The sequence below is a fragment of the Arachis stenosperma genome, chromosome 6 (assembly GCF_014773155.1).
Source record: "Arachis stenosperma cultivar V10309 chromosome 6, arast.V10309.gnm1.PFL2, whole genome shotgun sequence".
NCBI classification, from domain to species: domain Eukaryota; kingdom Viridiplantae; phylum Streptophyta; class Magnoliopsida; order Fabales; family Fabaceae; genus Arachis; species Arachis stenosperma.
Genome location: NC_080382.1, coordinates 121,275,154 through 121,294,430, shown reverse-complemented (window position 1 = coordinate 121,294,430; position 19,277 = coordinate 121,275,154). Strand labels below are relative to the sequence as shown.

The following is a 19,277-nucleotide window of genomic DNA, read 5'->3' as shown; positions in this document are numbered from 1 at the left end:
CTCTCACTCTCTCACACTCACAAATCTGCCACTGCCCACCGCCACCGCACGGTCGCTTCCACATCGCCGACTCTTCTGCATCTCGTCCCGGCTCCTGTGCATCTCCGGCACTGCGTCGTTGCCTCCGTCCGTGGCTTGTCTTCATTGTGTCGTCGCATCTCCTTGCTCCTGTGCCGCTGTGTGTCTATCATCGTCGTCGTCGCCGTCGCGTCCTCATCTGGTGGGGCTCGCGTCGCTGCTGCCTCCCCCCGCTAGTCTTTGCATCGCCGTGCTTGGTCTCCCTCTTCTCCCCCACATTCTGCCTTCACATCATCAGGTAAGTTTTTTAATTTTTCTTAATTATTCATTATTGGATTATAATCTGTTGATTTGTTGCTGTTTTTATATGATTATGGTGAATTGAGCTGCTGTTTTTATAGTGTTGATGTTGTTTTTATACTGTTCTGTGAATATATATTGTGCATGTTTGGGTGCTATTATTTTGTTAAAAAAAAGATATTTTTTAATGAAAAAAGATTTTTTTTATTTTTTAACGTGTTTGGCGAATTTCTAGTAGTAAAAGTAAAAGTACTAGTAAAATAAAAAAAAAGATCTTTTTTGAGAAGCTGTAATTTACATCTTTTTTTAAAAGATCTTTTTTCCTTAAAAAAAAGATGTTTTTCATGTAATAAATAAATAAATAAGTACTTTTATATTGTTATACCCAAACATAATTGATAGATAAAAAGACCTTTTTACATGAGATATCCAAACATAAAATTACTTTTACTTCTCTATAAAATTTTCTAAAAAAAGATAACTAAAAAAAAGATTTTTTTTTTAAAGTTCACCCAAACAAGCCCATTGTTGGATAGTGGATAGGCTTTATGAATTGAGTTGTTTTTATAGTGTTGGTGCTATTCTATATTGTTACGGTCCTCTTCTTTGCCCACATTCTACCTTCTTGTCATCAAGTATTTTTTTTTATTTTTCTTTAGTTATTTAGTGGTTGGATTATAATTTGATTAACTGATGTTGATTAACTGATTCAGTTTATTCTTGATTGTTGCTGATTATATTTTATTGATTATAATTTGTTAATTCTTAGTAGATTATTCAAATTTGTTAATTACTGTGCTATATTGTTGCTGTGAATTTATATTGTTAGATACGGAATAGATTCTGTGAAAAAACTGTTGTTTTGATATGGTTATTGTGAATTTATATATATTTTTTTATATTATTGCTGTTTTATATTGAAACTTAAATGTTGTTAAAAGACTAGTGAAGATATATGTATTTTAAATTTTTAACTATTTTATTTTTTTCTAATTTATGTAGAACCGAATCAATCGATTCAATTAGTGATTCACCCGATTAAGCTAGTAATCTAATGATCCAAAAACATGACCGATTCAATCGCTGTTCAGTTTTAAAGCCTAAACCCTCCCGCCCTCGGTCGGTTAGTCTCCCATAAGGCCGTAAGAGTGATAACTGATAAGACAGTTGGCCAAGCTTTTAACGATAAAATAGATTTTCCGCTTACAAAACTGAACTTTCATACCGCACAGGCACACACAACCAAATTAATATCCCAATAATTAAAAGCCAAATCAAATTAAATCAAATCCCTGCTCAGTCTCTTCTGTTACCCTACCTTCCGTCCATCACACACCAAACTTTTCCGGCAGCCCTACCGCCACCACCACCAATGGACGAGTCTCCACCGCCACCGCCACCTCCACCTCCTCCTATGACCCTGGACGGAGTTGAAAACGACGCCGTTTTTGCTAAGACACTTGTGCTGAGTAAACGCGAGGTAACCGCTCGTCGGCTCCGCCGAACGAGGCAACTCAGACGGTGCTACAGAGGGCACTACTGGGCTCTAATGGAAGAGATCAAGTCCAAGTATAAGGAGTATTATTGGACCTACGGTAAGAGCCCCTTCAAGGAAACTAGCGGCGTAAACGACGCTGTCGTTTTGGGCGACGAGAACAATAACAACGCAATCGGCGGCAACGAGAGGAACAATAATGCCGTTTTGGGAGTTGGAGGAGATGACATTGTTCGGTGCGCTTTTGGTGGATGTAAGGTTAAGGCTATGGCGCTTACTCGCTACTGTCACGCTCACATACTTTCGGATCCGAAACAGAAGCTCTATCGGGGATGCAGAACCGTCGCTAAAAAGTGAGTTCTTTTTTACCCCAAGTTTTTTTTTTTCTTGCAATTTTTTCTTTGGTTGATAGGCTTTCTTGCAATTTGAAATTTGTTAAAGAGTTGTATTTTAATTTTTTGTTTTTTGTGTTCGTTTTCATGTTGCGCTTTTTTCTTTTAGCGAACAATGAATGGAATTCTTTTATCATAATGCGTGTGTGGTTTAGAAAAGATGGGTTAAAGTCTGAGAGGAAGTAACCTGCTTTGTTTGTGGTTCAGCGTGGCTTGATAATTTTGCACTTGCTGATGATGGATTTGGCTCCTCTAATACTTAGGGTAAATAGAATCCAAAGTTTTTAATAGTTGAGAATTAGGAGACTAATCCCCATGGTATTCTATCGGGAAAGGAAACTAATTTGAGTATGTCACGCCTAGTCTCCAAGGTTTCCTCACCTCGAGTCGTCACTGGTGCGAGTGTCTCTATTGCAAATGTAAAGCCATTAATGATAGATACTTAGAAGTATCTGGTAATATGTATATTTAATTTCCTTGTGTTGAAAATGTGCACTTTACCCCCTCTATAGTGCACCTCAACGTTACAGCATGGTTTTTGAATGTGAATGGCGGCTCATGGCGGAGAGCGAAAATTCCGCCATAGGATTATGGCGAATGGCATTGTGAGAAATGGTGGAAATGTTAGTAGGACTGAAAATACATGTATATCCACAAAACGTAGAAAAGCTGCACATGTAATAGATTATAAAATCTAAGCAATATAAGCAACTTTTTACTCATGCAGTGTGCAATTAATTCAGCTAATCAACAGATAAAGAGTACATTAAGCCATAAAGCACAAAAATACAAAGACATAGAGCTTAAGTGCAAACTATGGCATAGTCAAATAGTAAAAACTCAAAAGAAACACCAAAGACGTTGTCTCATCTTGTTTTTAAACTAACAAATGAAGTATCTAGATTGACTAGAGATGAAGTGGAAGAAGAACGAATGCCAAGAAAAAGACTAAAAATAGAACTGAAACAGAGTATTGAACAATTGGAACAGAAACAGTCTTGAAAAGAGAGCAGAGGGAAGAGTTGGAAAAAGGAAAACCACCTAGAGTGGAGGAGGAGGGCCAACTGGCGGCAGCGGTGATGCCGTGATGGCTTCTTTCTCAACCAGCAGTAGTATCAACTTTCTTCCCAAAGGCCTGGATGGTTGCATAGTTTGATTTAATTAATAATCAGTATCTACTTAATTTGTTTGTTTTGGTAAAAGTCGAGCATTTTTTATTTGGAAAATTTTGTTTAGCACAAAGACAACCCATACAAAGTAATACAGATGATGTAAGATGCTTTTATATATATAATGCTGTCCTGATTTCTGTCATTCATTGGCTGAAAATGCAACTGCTTTTCATAATTATCCCATTATACCAAAGTTTTATTATAAATGGTATTCCTATTGGTCAGTTCGTTTTATGCCCACCTCAATCTTACTTAAGTTCTTGGAGAAAAACTATGTTATGGCTGCTTTGCTTACTAAAAGAGTATCTTATTTTGTATTCAGTAGTGTCATATGACTCTCGCTTACCAGCTATTCATACTAGTTTATGGATTCAAGCCAACCAAAGAATCCAAGCATTGCACTTTATTGGTCAACAATGTCTTGCAAATAGTTTATTCTTTGGTTGCATTCAGAAATATCATTATCACCTGAAAAACTCACAACACATCTGTTGACGTCTGTTCCTGATCTAATTGTGCATCATTGAAGCATAAATGCATAGAGTTTCACTTCACCTTCTACCACACAGTTTCTAGATTCCATAGAGACAACTTCCTTATCACAAGGTGTGTTTGTGAATTGAGGATTTGGAAGGGAAGGGAGCTCCTGGAAAGGCTTGATGATTAATTATAAGTCTGATTTCTAATTCAATTCATTCCTTCCCTCTCTTTCCCGTCAAAGCCTTCACTTACAAACATACCCTTTGATTTTTTTATCCCTACTTGCTGTTCAAGGTATGAGAAGCTTTGTTTGTAATTTGTACTATGTTCTTAATTTAAAGTCTGTAATTTTAAAATTGATGCTTTGTCCTTTTCTATTTTGATGTATTACAATATTGCTGTCCTAATTCCTATTCATAATAATTACCATTTTCTCAGACAGACAAATTTACTGATAAAGGTTTATGGCTCTATGCAGTTTGCCAACAGGGCCTTCATATTGTAATAAACCAGTGTTGAGGTCTGTGGTTCCTGCTGCTTGCACAACTCATTACCAATTAGGTGAAAAGTGTCTTCTTCGTGCTGTAAAAAGGGCAGGCTATAATGTTCCAATTAATCGTAAGCCTAATGTAAGGTTACATGTAGTAATTAATGAATTTGTTCGCCAAATCCAAAATAAACGAGAAGTTGCACTGAAAGCAGGTGTATCTAAAGTTGAGACTCAATAAGAAACAAGGTTAAGTTTCTTATTCTTTAGAAGATGATTGTTGTCTAAAGACATTGCATGGTGTTAGGCATATTCCAGTATCTGGGAGAAATTGGTTAATGATTTGGTGTTGAATGACGATCAATAAGAAATGTACTTAGATGTCTGTACATCATAATTATTTCAGGTATGTCATTAGTTTTTTTTCTTTTCTTGTTTAGTCACATACTTTGACCCTATGAGCAGCATTGCAATATTTCAATTGTTGATTGTTACTAATAACCAGAATTTCTTGACTTGGATTAAGAATCCTTTTGTGAATCTATGAGAATAGCAATAAGCCATAATTAGTTCATTTGATATGTTGAAAGTTTTGGGATTCATTTAATGACTTATTGATCATTTGACAATACCGCACTAGAGACTTTCTACTGTTGCAAGAATGTCAAAATGATAACTTGAAACTGAAAGGTTCAACTGTTCAATTCAATTTCAAAGTTCTCTTGACTAGCTACATGTTTATAAGGATTAGTGGATATGCTTGACAGTTTTGTTATTTCAGTACTTGCACTGCAACTAAGCACTTTAAAAAATATAAAGAAATATAAGTGTCTGCTAATTCCTTGGATCCTGTTCGGTTTCTAAATGTTGAATTGTTGACTTTAACATAAGTGATCAGTTGTATATTCAGAATTTCAGATGCTACTGATATCAAGTACATATGATTGAAAGAAAATACACATACCCCATTATTTTGGTGATAGTCACATTCTAGCAATAATGTTTGTGAGTGCTATTGGGTGATCACATTTTCTACAATAATTTTAGAAAATACCTCATGTTTCTTTCAATTAAAGGAAAAAGTATTATTGTTATTGAAAAGGGATTTAGCTCCTCTAAAGCAAAAAAAAATTGTTTTAGAGGGAAAAATGGAAAAATGGAAACACGTGAAATCTCAGTTTTTAGTGATAAAATCGATGATTGATGTTATGATAAATTGAAATCACATGCATAACTAAGCCCAGGTTTGTCAGAATCCACTCCCTTAATTTTGTCATCAAGATATTCCTCAATTTATAGTTCAAGTGAGCTCCTTACTTTAGAGGAGCTAAAATCCATTTAGTAGTATATAAAAGTTGGTTTTTAGAAGTAGGTGAACATGGGTATCACTTTTAATGTTCTTTTTGAGCATATTGCATAAACTGCTCCCTTTTCTATGTACAGCGAAAGTGTTAGAAATAGAATATATAGTTATATACTTAAATCCTGATGCATAACATAAATTGAAAGGACCAAATAGTCCATAAATTGACTTTTAAGGCTTTTTATGTTTTATTCTTTAACTCAACAACATAAGAATATAAGTTAGTAGTACTGTCACTACTGGTATAAACAGAATCTAGAAATATATGTTCTGGTTTTGACACTGTAGCAGAGTGCTACAGCCCTCCAGTGTTCTCTGGTTTCTTTATTTATAGGCACCAAGTGGGAAGGGACTTCTGCTATTATTTTTTATTGTTGTCATTGTAATAGTTGTGTTGCTCAAGTAAGGTGGATTAAGCCAATTCACCTTTGTATTAGGAAAATTGTTTAGGTATGTTCATGATATTGTGTTGGAATTAAATGAATATGACAAGCAAGTAATATGATATTGATGTGGATTTGACTGGTGAAATTTTGGTTTGCATTGAGGTGAGCTACATTTATGTGTTAACTTGGTACACTAATGAGCTGTGTTTGGCATTCATCATGGGATTATAGGTTTCCAAAATAGGGTGTTAGGTATTGGCAGCAGAAATTGATTATGTCCAGTACCTTCAGGGGGAATTGAGTGGTTTAGTCTTTGCCTCTAGCGGTATAATGAATCCGTTAAGGTAGAAAGTAGCTAAATTCCTTTTCTTAGTTTGATGTTTTCTATGAAATATGACTTGATATTTTCCTAAGTAATAAAATCCATCATCATACCGCATGGCCCAACTATCTCAATCAACCTATGTGCATCTGTTATAGCATTGCTCTATGCCTGCCCTTGTTGGTGACTATGTCATCCCTCATCTGTTGTTCAATTTCAACGGCATGATATCTATTATGAATTGCCGCCATACGGACGATGATTATCGTTGTTTAGAATTAATCATTTTGCTGCATTTGGATTCAGTAGAACATGGCAGTATAGTGCAAAAAGTTTCTTATACTCGTGCATTGTATGAATTTCAAGTTCTTAACATATTGACTGCATGTGAAGAAGTAATAGATTGGTTCTTTCCAAATTTTATGATTCCATTATATTTGAGATTTGGTTGATGTGGAACCATTTAACATTGTAAGGTAGCATTTCGAAACTGTCTCTTGTACACAAACACAGAGACAATGAGTACATAAACCTATTTGGTAGCTTAGACAGGTATAAAGGCAACGAAGTTTTTCTATCCTCCCAAAAAGTAGGGGCAGCAATGGAGACAGGACACTGACAAAATTTCACACTCTTCTTGGTATTGATCTTCTTCTTTGTTTGTCTCTATCTTTGCCTCTATTGTTTCACTGTTCTTATATTTGTATCCCAGGAGAGTTTCTAAACACTACTTAGTGAAGTGAAGATGCTCCCTTCTCTTAATAATTTATGCCTGCTATTCACTTGTTAGTTCTAGTAATAATTGACTTTTGCGAGCCATTCCATCTCATGACCACATTGCTTGTTACGAGTGCCATTGACTCTTATTTGATTGACTAGTAGTCAGTAGATCATGACTTTTTATACATAGATTTTGGTAGAAAACTAGAGTATTGAAAAATGTTGCCTTATGATGATGGGCTTGAACCGCAAGATGTAATAAGATAATCCTAATGAGATTTATATATCATCTTGATTCTTGTTTTTAGGGTCTAAATAGGTCAATCTATGATTTTGAATTGATCAAGTGTGGTTTCACTTCTTGAAAAAATAAATAAACAGATTCTGCCTTTGTTAACCAAACCTAGTTGTCAGATATTATACTACTAGTTTTATTATCGAGTTATCGAGCTGGAGTAGAATACAAAAAAAAAAAAAAGTACTTATATTGCATTTTGTTTTATAATAGCTACTAATAGTGTAACACTTGAATACCGTTTCTGTTCAACGTTGGTATAATCTTTCCTTATTTGTAGCTACCTCAATTAGTGAAAAGGTATTTTATTGTTTTAAAGTTTTTCACTTTTTCATGCTGAAAGTACCTCATGCTCGACTATATTTTCTGAGTTTATTACATTTGATTATGATACCCGTTATATTGGTATGAATTATGATCAATAAATGCAACAAAAGAAGAAAAAGAAGTGGGCCATCGTAAGGGTTCTGTACTATAGTGCGATTCGAGATATATAGAAAACCAATTTCCTATAAGAAAATAATAAAAGAGAAGTATTAGAACGCAATAACTTTTGTGATTTATAGTCATCAAGTAACTATTAATGATGTTTTTAAAGGTATAAGATTTTATCCAATAGTATGAGATTATTCATTTTTTTTTGTTGGTTACATACTAGACAGAATTTAATAAAGTTGTTAGTCTCTATACTTTTTCAATAATAAAAACTAGAAGTGCCAAGAAGAAGAAAAAGCTTCTTGTCACGTTAACGGTATGTGCCAAGTGCCATGACAATTAGGGCAACAAATAAGAACATTACTAAAACTTTGATAAAAAATAATAAAAACTAGAAGTGCTTCATAAGCATCTCTTTGCATTAACTACTCTAACAACTACTCAAGAAAGAAGAGAGAGATGTATTTTCACTATTTTGTTGCATATTCATTATTTTAAAAGTTCTAGTCTGAATGTATATATAATCACTCTTTCATTTCTGGTTTAAATATGATTTTCGTCCTTAAAGATATTGTAGATTTTGATTTTGCTCCTTACATATATTTTTTTATTTAGGTCTAATTTTTTCCCTAAAAAGTTGGGTTGACTCTATTATTTTGTTTGGTTTTCACTCTATATAATTCGTTTTAAGTCCTTAAAAATGATAATGATTTGTCTAAATCATTTTGGTTAAAACTTCATATTTTCTACAAATAATTTATCCAGTCTTCTAATTTTAAGGTAGTAAAATCAATTGTTAATTCTTTTTTGAAATATTTGGACTAACGTGAATATGAAATTTTCTAAGACTCAAAACCAAATGTTCTTAAAATTTAGACTAAAAAGACCAATCCTTTCTCCCCGTTTATTTAAAGATGAAAGCCAAATTCACGATAATTATAAGGATATAAATATAGTTAAGCTTTGAGCTGTAGATAAATGTATAAAGCTTTTACCTTTTATATTTATAAAAAAAATAAAAAGTTATAATATAGACATTGCAATTCATACATAAGGATATTCTTCTTCATGTAAATTAGATTGCAATAATGTCATTAATGTGAGTGCGAAATGCAGTGACTTGATATTGTCTTCTCGGCTTATAAATTTGCGATTTTGATCGCCAAACTGTACAAATTAAAGCCGGAAAATCTAGTTAGCTTATTAGAAAATTTGGTGAGAATTATGTATCAATTCAAAGAGAAAGAGAAGGATCATGTGAATGTGTATGACCTACTTGCGAAGGTTCAATGAAAGTAGGCGTCAACATCAATTTTACCTCCATGTTTGTTTCATGTTGGTCCAAATTAAATAAATAAGGGGTGGACCGTGGAAGTAACTCAGCCAAGAAGAAACTAGATTTTGCCCTTGATCCATTTCTTGTTTCTTATATATATATATATATATATATATATATATATATATATATATATATATATATATATATATTGATTGTTAAAGAGTCATGCACTTTAATTAATTTGAATTAGTGGAGTGGTTATATCTTGTATTCGAATTTTACTTTGTATATACAACAATTTATTAGTCAATGATAAACCATTAAATAAAATTTAGACTAATTTTTAACTTGTCAAATTAAAAGATATAATTAAAAAAGAGTCATATACTTTTTTTTTAATTATTTAAGTTTATTTAATTATAATTTTATATAAGTAAATTTATCTTTTATAAATTATTAATAAATTATTTATAAATTAATATTTATTCTTCTAAAATATCAGTTCTATTTTAAAAAATTGTAATTACTGATCAATAAATTATTATATATATATGACAAAATTTAAATATTATAATACATTTTTAAAATAGACGAATGAGCTAATTAAAGATGTTTGTCACCACAACTACTTACCTGCAAATTTGTGCCTAGAATTTAGGAAATCAAAGAATATACTCTCTTCTTATCAAAGGAACCCATTCCCGTGCAATCACGAAGCAGCAACTCCAAAGATCCATACAGCTATCGTGGCCTTGCTGGTATGAAACATGTTCAACTTGGAAAAATTGTTACTCATTTCACAGTATAAATCAATTTATTTTTTTTTACCATATATATAATTTATTATTTTTTCCTTTTTTATTAGAAAATAAAAAATGTCTTGCTCAACCTTTACAACAGTTATATCTAAGCGTAGGTTTTTATTTTTTATTTTTCTAATTGTGTCTTTTAGGATATCCAAAAACAAGAATACTCAAATGCCGCCTAAATTAGTACATTAATTTGGACGTGCCCTAACTAGAACCTTTTATTTAATTTTTTTTCTTTTTTTTCTTTTTTTTCTCATTAAATTTCTCCTAGCATCCAAGGAAACAAAACATAAACCTTAACTTCATTAATACACTTGCTTTATCCTTTGAAAGACACACATGTAAAGGCATCATTAAATTCTTTAATTTTCTAGAGACTAGAATAACGATTGGGAGGAAGATCTTGGCTGCAAATTAAAGTGGACGTGAAAAGATAATAGAGTGAAAATTAAAGTTAAATCTCAATTTGGTTCTTGTAAAATTTGATAATGCTCAAAATGATTTCTACAATTCTTTTGGTTTCAATTAGAATCCTTAAATTTGTAATTGTGGCTCTGCAATATCTCTACGATCATTTTTGTCACCGAAATGTTGATCTGGTGGCGCAATTGCATGATATGGTAGATTACACATGACCTGTTAAGTGCTGAGTGGAATTGGTAACGGTTATATGACGTGGAGAAGGTATTCTATGTCTCAATAATCTAGCCACTGCAATTGAAATAAATCCCTAGATAAAGTCCCAAAATTCCGCAGATTGATAACCCATCGTCGTCTTCATAGGGATGATTGGGAGTAGCAATCAAGATTTGGGGAGTTTAAGTAGGTCACGTTCACATAGAACTTGGGCGAGAACCACCAATCGTAGCAGATAGGGAAATTTCCTCAATGGTGTGGATGCGGGATACGCTATGTTTTTTGCTGGTCTAGTACAGAGGCTAATCCCGAGCATCCTTTTTTTGGGTGCCCAAACTATAATATGAGTAGTTGAATTTTTAGAACTAATTGTTTCCCATTATGAGTTGTATTTTATGTTTTTTTTCTTGTGTAATCATCAGACTACGGAGAAGAGATAGTGCAATCTTTTTGTTTGGGCAGACGAGGAGGATGACGCCATTGTTAGGAGAGCTGAACCTGAAAAAAATGCTGACCATTGGAGGATGAGCTTAAGTTGGACAATTAGAAATTTGGAAACTGATGTTAGGTTTTAAAAATATGCAGTTGTGTTTTAAGCTTATTTCTAATTGTAGTTGTGTGCATTAGTTATGACTTAGTTGTAGAAAAATAATATATTATATTATTGCTGATTGTAAAAATGAAATTAACATGAATGCAATTGATTATTGAGTATGACAATTTGTTCAATTCTGGCATGGTGTACAATTTTAAAACTGGAATTCTAATTGGAAATCAAAATGACTGGAAATTAAAATAATAGCACTAGATTGATTGATAACAACTAATATGCAAGTATTATTTCCAAGATAATAACAATGTGACAGCACTAGCTGTTCTAACATTCAAAATAATAAGGACTTCTAACATTGATGTTTATACAATATCATCATTATATAGATTTCTTAAACTCTTCAAGATAAAACCATGTAAATGTATCCAAACATAAATTCATGAAACACAGTTTTACCAAAATGCAATTTCATCAAAATACAATTGCATCATTACATAAACTCATTCCTAAAAACAATCATCAAATTGAATCCAACTTCAAGCCAAGTAAAAGTTACAAAACATAATGCATCACTTCTTCTTTGGAGGTATGAAATCGGGGATAGGGACAAACTTCATAATCCCTGCCAATCTTGCTGCTATCCTGGAGCTTGCTCTCTGTATTGGGTCTAAATTTGTAAAACTTGGGGGTTGAGTTGCTCTTCTCTTGAGAGACAACTTCTTTGGCCTTGTAGGTTGAATTGGGTTCTGTGATTGTCTTAGAGCTACTACTTGTGTTCGAATTTATGACATTCTTCTTAGGTGAGGCTTTCTTGTCATTCTTACTTGGGTTTGGTGAGGGAATGGGGTTAGGAAGAATCTGACACAACTCTGGACAGTCATCATTAAATTCTGGTTAGGACACTCCGTATTCAAAGTAAATATGTACAATCCCTTGGTTACACTTTGCATGATAACACTTCCCCAACAACTCAGCATCATGCGACAGAGTTCTCAACCCATTCTTCAGAGGCTTTTCAGGAGCCAACCACTAACACTCCACTATGTTATCATATCCTAAAATTTTGTAGTAGCTTTTAATTGAAAATACATCCATCGTGTCTTCATCTAACCCAACCAATTCATTTGTGTTGTCTCTGGCATAAACTACAGAACCATTCTCCTTGGAAACAAACCTACTTCCATGGTGAAATGCTATGGTTATGTGATCCTTCATCTGCAAAGATATTTCAATATTAACTACATACAACTCACAATCCAAAAACAACCAAACTTTAACCGATCAAAATAACTAACTTCCTAGCAAAGCAAAAAAACAACCCCTAGCAGCGAACCCTAAGTCCTAAACTGAATGCATAAATTAAACACAATAGTTTATTAATGTAATAGAACACAAAATATAGGAAAAATCATCAACAAATAATAAAGAGAAAGAACAGAGCACAACAATGTCAAAGGTAATAGGTTCTGTGACTAACCTCTGTGTGAATGATGAGTGGATTTTTGACGGTTTATAAGTTCACTAATGAACTCTCATTGCAAGTATACTTTCTAAACCAACAATAACCCTTTCATACAAACATTTGTTTGTCACAAGTAACAAACCCCTAAAATAATAACCGAAGTATTCAAACTTCAGGTCGTTCTCCTTAGGAATTGCAATAAAGTGTCTTGTTATTGGTTATGGAGTATGTTTTGGGGTTTTGATAAGAAGCATGAAAGATAAAAGGCAAGGAAATAAACTAATGGTTAAAATGGTCTTGGCAAGGGTTGGTGGTCAAGGATCTCTATCCTAATCACTAACCGCAATATGAAAATTGGCAAGGATCAATCCCATTAAGTCATCCTTTAACTAGTAGTAAAGGAAAGTCAAATGAGTTATATCAATCCTAGTCCATAAGTCCTAACTCTCCACTAATTCAATTAGTGAGAACTAGAGTCAATGGCTCCCAATCATCAATTACTTGGACATTAGTAACTCAAGAGTTCCTAAGTTACATTCTCAAGCCAAGAGCATAAAACTCTACTCTAGCATCCTTCCAAGCATTTCATCAAATACTTGGAATGCATAAAAGGAAAGCATAGTAAAGTTGCAAGAAAAGTAAATCTACACTACTCAATTGCAAGGAATTAAACAACATCAAATCAAATGAACAATAAAGAAACATGAATCATGAATTGCATTAAGATAAATAGAAGAAATAAAAGTGCACAACATAAAAGTAGAGAATTACAAGAATTAAATGCTAAACTAGAGAGAAGAGATGTAGAAGAAGAAGAATTACTAAAGAAAAAGTAAATCAAAGCATGAAATTAACCTAGATCTAAGAATTCTAATCTAGATCTAACCTAATCCTAATTCTAGAGAGAAGTGAGAGCTTCTCTCTCTAGAAACTAACTTTCCCTCCAAAACTTAAACTAAAACTAACTAAGTGTAAAGATTCCTCATCCCTATTCAATCCTTGGGTTAAATAGCATCAGAAATGAGTTGGATTGAGCCCAAAATGCTCCTAAAAAATTGCTGGCCACGAGTTGCATTAAGTGAATCACGTGCACCCATCGGCGCATACGTGTACAGTGTGCGTACGCGTCCTTAGATGCATGGAAACTATGGCAAATCTTATATCTTTTTAAAGCCCTGAATGTTAGCTTTCCAACGCAACTGAAACCACGTCATTTAGACATCTGTAGCTCATGTTATGATCGATTAAGTGCGAAGAGGTCGGGCTTGTCAGCTTTGCGATTCCTTCATTTCTTCATGAGTTCTCCATTTTACATGCTTTTTCCTCATTCCATTGATCCAATCTTTGCCTCCTAAACCTAAAATTACTTAACAAACATATCAAGGTATCTAATGGAATCAAGGTGAATTAAATTTAGCTATTTTGAGACCCAAAAAGCATATTTTCACTCTTAAGCACAATTAAAGGAGAAGTTATAAAACCATGCTATTTCATTGGATAAATAGGAGAAAAGTTGACAAAACCCTCTAAATTCAACACAAGACAAATTCTAAAAATGAGATTTATCAACCTCCCCATACTTAAACTATAGCATGTCCTCATGCTAAACCAAGAATGAAGCAAGGGGTATGACATTTATTCAATACAACCTATCTATATGCATCCTATCTAAATGAATACAACTAAATGTAAAATGATTCTACCTACTTGGTTAAAAATAAATCAATCCTCCAAGAGCACGTATAAACAGGTAGGGCTAAGGTCATATGACGATTCATGAATACTACCAATTCAAGTATAAATATGAAGTTCAAGTAGACTTGCAAGAAGAACGCTCATGAAAGCCGGGAATCGAAGAATTGAGCATCGAACCCTCACCGGAAGTGTTTGTACTCTAGTCGCTCAAGTGTATAGGGTCAATTCTCTCAATTCTCCCCTAATTATGCTTTCCAAGATTTATTTTTCATCTAACAATCAACAATTACTCAATGCATGCTTACAAATATCATGAGGACTTTCCTAAGGGTTGTAATGGGGTTAGGGTCAAGGTAGGATCATATATGGTTAAGTGGACTACAATTTGAATCTTTGATTGACTTAAGCTTTCCCACCTAATCTATATAATAACCTATACAATTAAGTGCTAACCTAACTACCCATCCTTCACTTTTTCACATACTCATGCATTTTCTCTTTTGATTTTCACAACACTTATGCATTGATTCTTTATTGAGTTTTACTTTGGGGTATTTTGTCCCCTTTTTATTGTCTTTCTTTTCCTTTCTTTTTCTATATTATTATTATTTTTTCTTTTTTTTTTCTTTTTCACTTTTTTTTCTTTTGTTTTTCTCATATTTTTTTTCTTTCAAGCAATATACAAGAACATTATCAATGCACAAGGTCTATACATTTAATCAATACATGAGTATGTACCCAGGTCCCAAATATAAAAATACAAAACAAAAACATCTTTTTCTCTCAACCAATGTCCCAAGTTTTTCCACACTTGAATGATACACATTCACTAGCCTAAACTAATCAAAGATCCAAATAAAGGACATTTATTGTTTTTCGCTTTAAGACTTGTAATGTGCTAAAATTATGAATAAGTGGGTTAATCGTAGGCTCAAAGTTGGCTAACAAAGGAAGATAAAATGTAAGGCTATTTGGGTAAGTGAGCTAATGAAATGATGGCCTCAATCATATAAATGCATGAATATAAGGAATAATTGGACATATAGAATTAAACAAATCAAAGATCACAATCATAGAAAGAGAATAATGCACATAAGAAGGAAGGTTATAAGATGTAACCATGTCATTAGGCTCAAATCTCACAAGTTTGTGTTCTTAGCTCAAAAACTATGTTCCAAAATAAATTCTTTCAAGCAAGTTCAACAGAATTTTTCAAATTGGTAGGGTGCCCTAAAACAGTTTCTTGGAAAAGAAATCATTACCCTAACCAAAGTCCTAATAAGAAATAAATGGTAAAAATATGTACAAATTCTAACTAACATGCAACCTATCATGCAATGCAATAACTAGATAACATTGGTGTTGAAAAAGGAAATTGTTATCCATGGAGATCGGTCGGACGACCTCCCCACACTTGAAGATTGCACAATCCTCGGTGCATGCAAAGAAGAGCAAGGTGGATGGGTTGAAACAACTGATGAGCTTCCTCAAAAGATTGTGTGGATGATTTGTTTGTTGCCCTATTTAGAAATTTTTTCCATTTTTCCTTTTTGGTGGCCAACCTAAAAGGAGAGGAAAAGAAAGAAAATTAAACCTATAACAAAGATATCAAAGAAAATAGAACATAGGCTGGGGCTAATGCCAAATAAAAGTAGGGTTCTCACTACATGTTAGCTACACATGTAAGCGAGAAAGCAATATAGGCAAAAGGCATATCAACTAATACTTGATCCAAGAGTAAAATCAAAGCATGAAAAGCATATTGAGCATCAAGATCAAATAAGAAAGATTGGGTCATGAAAGACAATATGAGGTCATATCAATGCACAAAGAACACAAGAGTCATAAAAGATGGAGCATTGATTTTAAAAGTTTCATCACCCAATAATATCAAACAAGTCAAAAGGCACCAAAATAATGCAAGAAATTCTCAACCATTGAGTAGGAAGATGCAACACTATTATTAAAATGAGAAACTTAGAAAATAAAATGAAAATAAGCTATAAAAACAAAATTGAAATGCAAAGAATAAAAGTATACGAATGCGATAAACAAAAGAAAATGGAAGAGGAGAAAAAAAACTTTTTTTTTCGACGCGGATGCGTCATGCACACTCACGCGTCGATGCGCAGATTGGCAGAAGGACGCGTACGCGTCAGGTGCGCGCACGCGTGAGTGGGATTAGGCGCATGGCACAGCGTTAACCCAAGGTTGGCCCAACTCTCTGGAAAATGTTCCAAGAGGGCATATGGCGCTATCGATGCGCACGCGTACAGTGTGCGTACGCGTGCATTGCGCAATTAGAATCAAGGACGCGTACGCGCCAGGTGTGCGTACGCGCGGGTTGGTTTGTGCCTTAGGCCCAATGTTCGCACAGTGCAGGCCTAACTCTCGGGTTTTTGGCTGGGGATGGAATTTTTGCATCCACGCGTACGCGCCATGTACACGTGCGCGTGGATGGTCGAAAATGCTTGGGTCACGCGTACGCTCCAAGTGCGCGCACGCGTGGGTTGGTGCTCTGTTTTTCAAAATTTTTCCAAGTTCTTGCTCCAAACGAAGCCTTCCAAACCTCCGAACAGCTACCAAAACACCCTAAAACCTTATTTAACATATTATACTACCAAATATACTCAACTAACTAAACTAAACATGAAATCAAATTAAGTTTTTTTTTTCAATATTTACAAAAGAGAAAAATGAAAAGAGTTTACCATGGTGGGGTGATAAACCACTATTTTATGATTTATATTGTGTTTAATTGTGTGGTTTTATAAAGTCTTCGCCCACTTATTCATATGATTTGCATGTATTTACAATTCCTTCCTAAAAATATTCTATGATTGAAAACGTGCTTCCTAAAGACCTTTTAATTGTATATTTTTATTTTCCTTCGTACCATTCGATGCCGTGATCTGTGTGTTAAGTGTTTCAGGCTTTATAGGGCAGGAATGGCGTAAGGAATGGAGAGGAAGCTTGCAAAAATGGAAGGAACACAAGGAATTGAGGAGATGACTAATGAGAAGTGACGCGGCGCATGGCTCACACGATTGCGCGAAATGGAGGAAATCACAGTGACGCGCTTGCATGCCTGACGCGACCACGTGGATTGGAAGCTGCATGAGTGACGTGAATGCGTGGACGACGCGCAGGCGTGGCACGGGAAATGCTGAGTGACGCGAACGCGTAGACGATGCGGTCGCGTGACGTGCGCGATCTGCAAAATTACAGAAGTTGCTGGCATAGATTCTGGGCCACATTTCAACCCAGTTTTCGGTCCAGAAACACAGATTAGAGCCAGGGAACATGCAGAGACAGAGAGGAAGAATTCATTCCGCATAATTTCTAGTTTTTTTTAGATCTGATTTCACTCCTCCCCTAGGTTTCTCTTTTGACATTCATAATTTAGGATTTGAAGATTTTGTGGCTTTGGCTTTTGAGAAGAGTCTACCTCCGGAACTGGTCATTATAGTTTGTTATTTACTTTTCATTTACTCTTCTATATTCTTAATTTGTCCAGAGTTGTTATTGGATTATTTTCAGAATTCATTAATACAAGACTATTTTTACTTTTACTTAATCTCTTTGATTATTGTTTATTATGTCTCTTTTTATTTTCTCCATTAATTTTGTGAAGTCAATATTTATGATGATGGAGTAGTTCCCCAACTTGATTGGGAGTTGATTAAAAGGAGAACCTTGAGTTGGAATACTCAAGAGTTCAATTATAATTGGTTCATTGTTGGTTGGCTTGTTAGTTACTAACTCTAATCCTTCCCAAGGGAGAGGATTAGGACTTGTGAATAGAAGTTGACTTTTAATTTGACTTTCCTTCATTCGTTGAGGGTTAACTAAATGAAAACAATGACTAATTATTAATTGATCTTGACAAAATTCCAACAAGGATAGAACTTCCAATTAATCTTCTCCCGGTCAAGATTTTTATTTAAATCATATAAATTCTCTAATTTAATTTTTTGTTCATCAAACTCAAAACCCATTTGGAAAACCTCTGATTGATAAAATAGCACATTTTCCTGCAACTCGTTGGGATACGACCTGGGACTCATACTCCCAGTATTTTATTTCTAAAATTTGTGACAACTCTTTTCTAAATTGATAAATGAATTTTCGCCGGTTAAGAACTGTACTTGCAACGCTATTTTTTTAATTAATTCTTAATCTGCCGATTTTCTCCTACGTCATATTTTGCCACCGTTACCGGGGAATTGCAATAGTGTGCTAATTTATTGATTGGAATTTATTTAATTGCATTTTTCTTTTTATTTTGCTACTATTAGCTGCATGTTTCTTTCATTGAATGACGCGTTCACTTCCTAATCCAAGCTTGCCAGTATTTGACCCTGAGATTGAAAAAACTATTTCACGTATAAGGCAAGCTCGGCGTCGGTTAGTCCTCTCCGAGGACGAATCTAAAACGTCACTTAAGGAAGAAACAAGCTCCCTTTCTAGTGATTCGGTTGATTTACGTGCAGGTGACATGGCAGCACCTAGGAGAGTCACTATCTAGGAGGCTGGAGCCCCTGATTTTACACTGCAGCTGTATCAGGCGCACCACCCAGTGGTGGCTGTGGATTTTGAAATAAAAACTGCACTACTCAACTTGATGCCCAAGTTTCATGGCTTACCTGCTCAAGAGCCTATCCAGCACCTTAGGAATTTTCAGACAGCTTGTTCTACTGTTAAGCATGATGGTATTAATAAAACTTCTATTCTGTTAAAAGCCTTCCCATTCTCTTTTGAGGGAAAGGCAAGAGAGTGGTACTACAGTTAACCCAGAGCAACTGTTTCTAACTGGGATATGCTTAGAAGATAATTTTTGGAGAAATTCTTTCCAGCTGAGGTTACCGATAAACTGAGGAAAGACATTTCTATGATCGTTCAGGACGAATATGAGACTCTCTACGAATATTGGGAGCGCTTCAATAATCTTCTGGAAGCATGTCCCCACCATATGATT

General features: G+C 34.3%; 1 protein-coding gene and 1 non-coding gene across 2 annotated transcripts; one reads left to right on the top strand and one right to left on the bottom strand.

Moving 5' to 3' along the window:
* The first annotated feature begins 1,482 nt into the window (after positions 1–1,482).
* Positions 1,483–4,900, top strand: LOC130936093 (uncharacterized). Its single transcript, XM_057866080.1, has 2 exons — positions 1,483–2,166; positions 4,336–4,900. The coding sequence occupies exons 1-2, from the start codon at positions 1,691–1,693 to the stop codon at positions 4,583–4,585; spliced, it is 726 nt and encodes a 241-aa protein (XP_057722063.1). The 5' UTR covers positions 1,483–1,690; the 3' UTR covers positions 4,586–4,900.
* Positions 4,901–19,169: 14,269 nt separating this feature from the next.
* LOC130938209 (small nucleolar RNA R71) lies at positions 19,170–19,277 on the bottom strand. The gene has a single exon (XR_009069384.1). It is a non-coding gene; the product is annotated as a small nucleolar RNA R71 (small nucleolar RNA).

Coding starts and splice junctions, on each gene's coding strand:
- LOC130936093 (XM_057866080.1), top strand. CDS start 1,691: ATGGACGAGTCTCCACCGCCACCGCCACCTCCACCTCCTCCTATGACC. Junction 2,167..4,335: donor TGCAGAACCGTCGCTAAAAA/GTGAGTTCTTTT, acceptor GGCTCTATGCAG/TTTGCCAACAGGGCCTTCAT.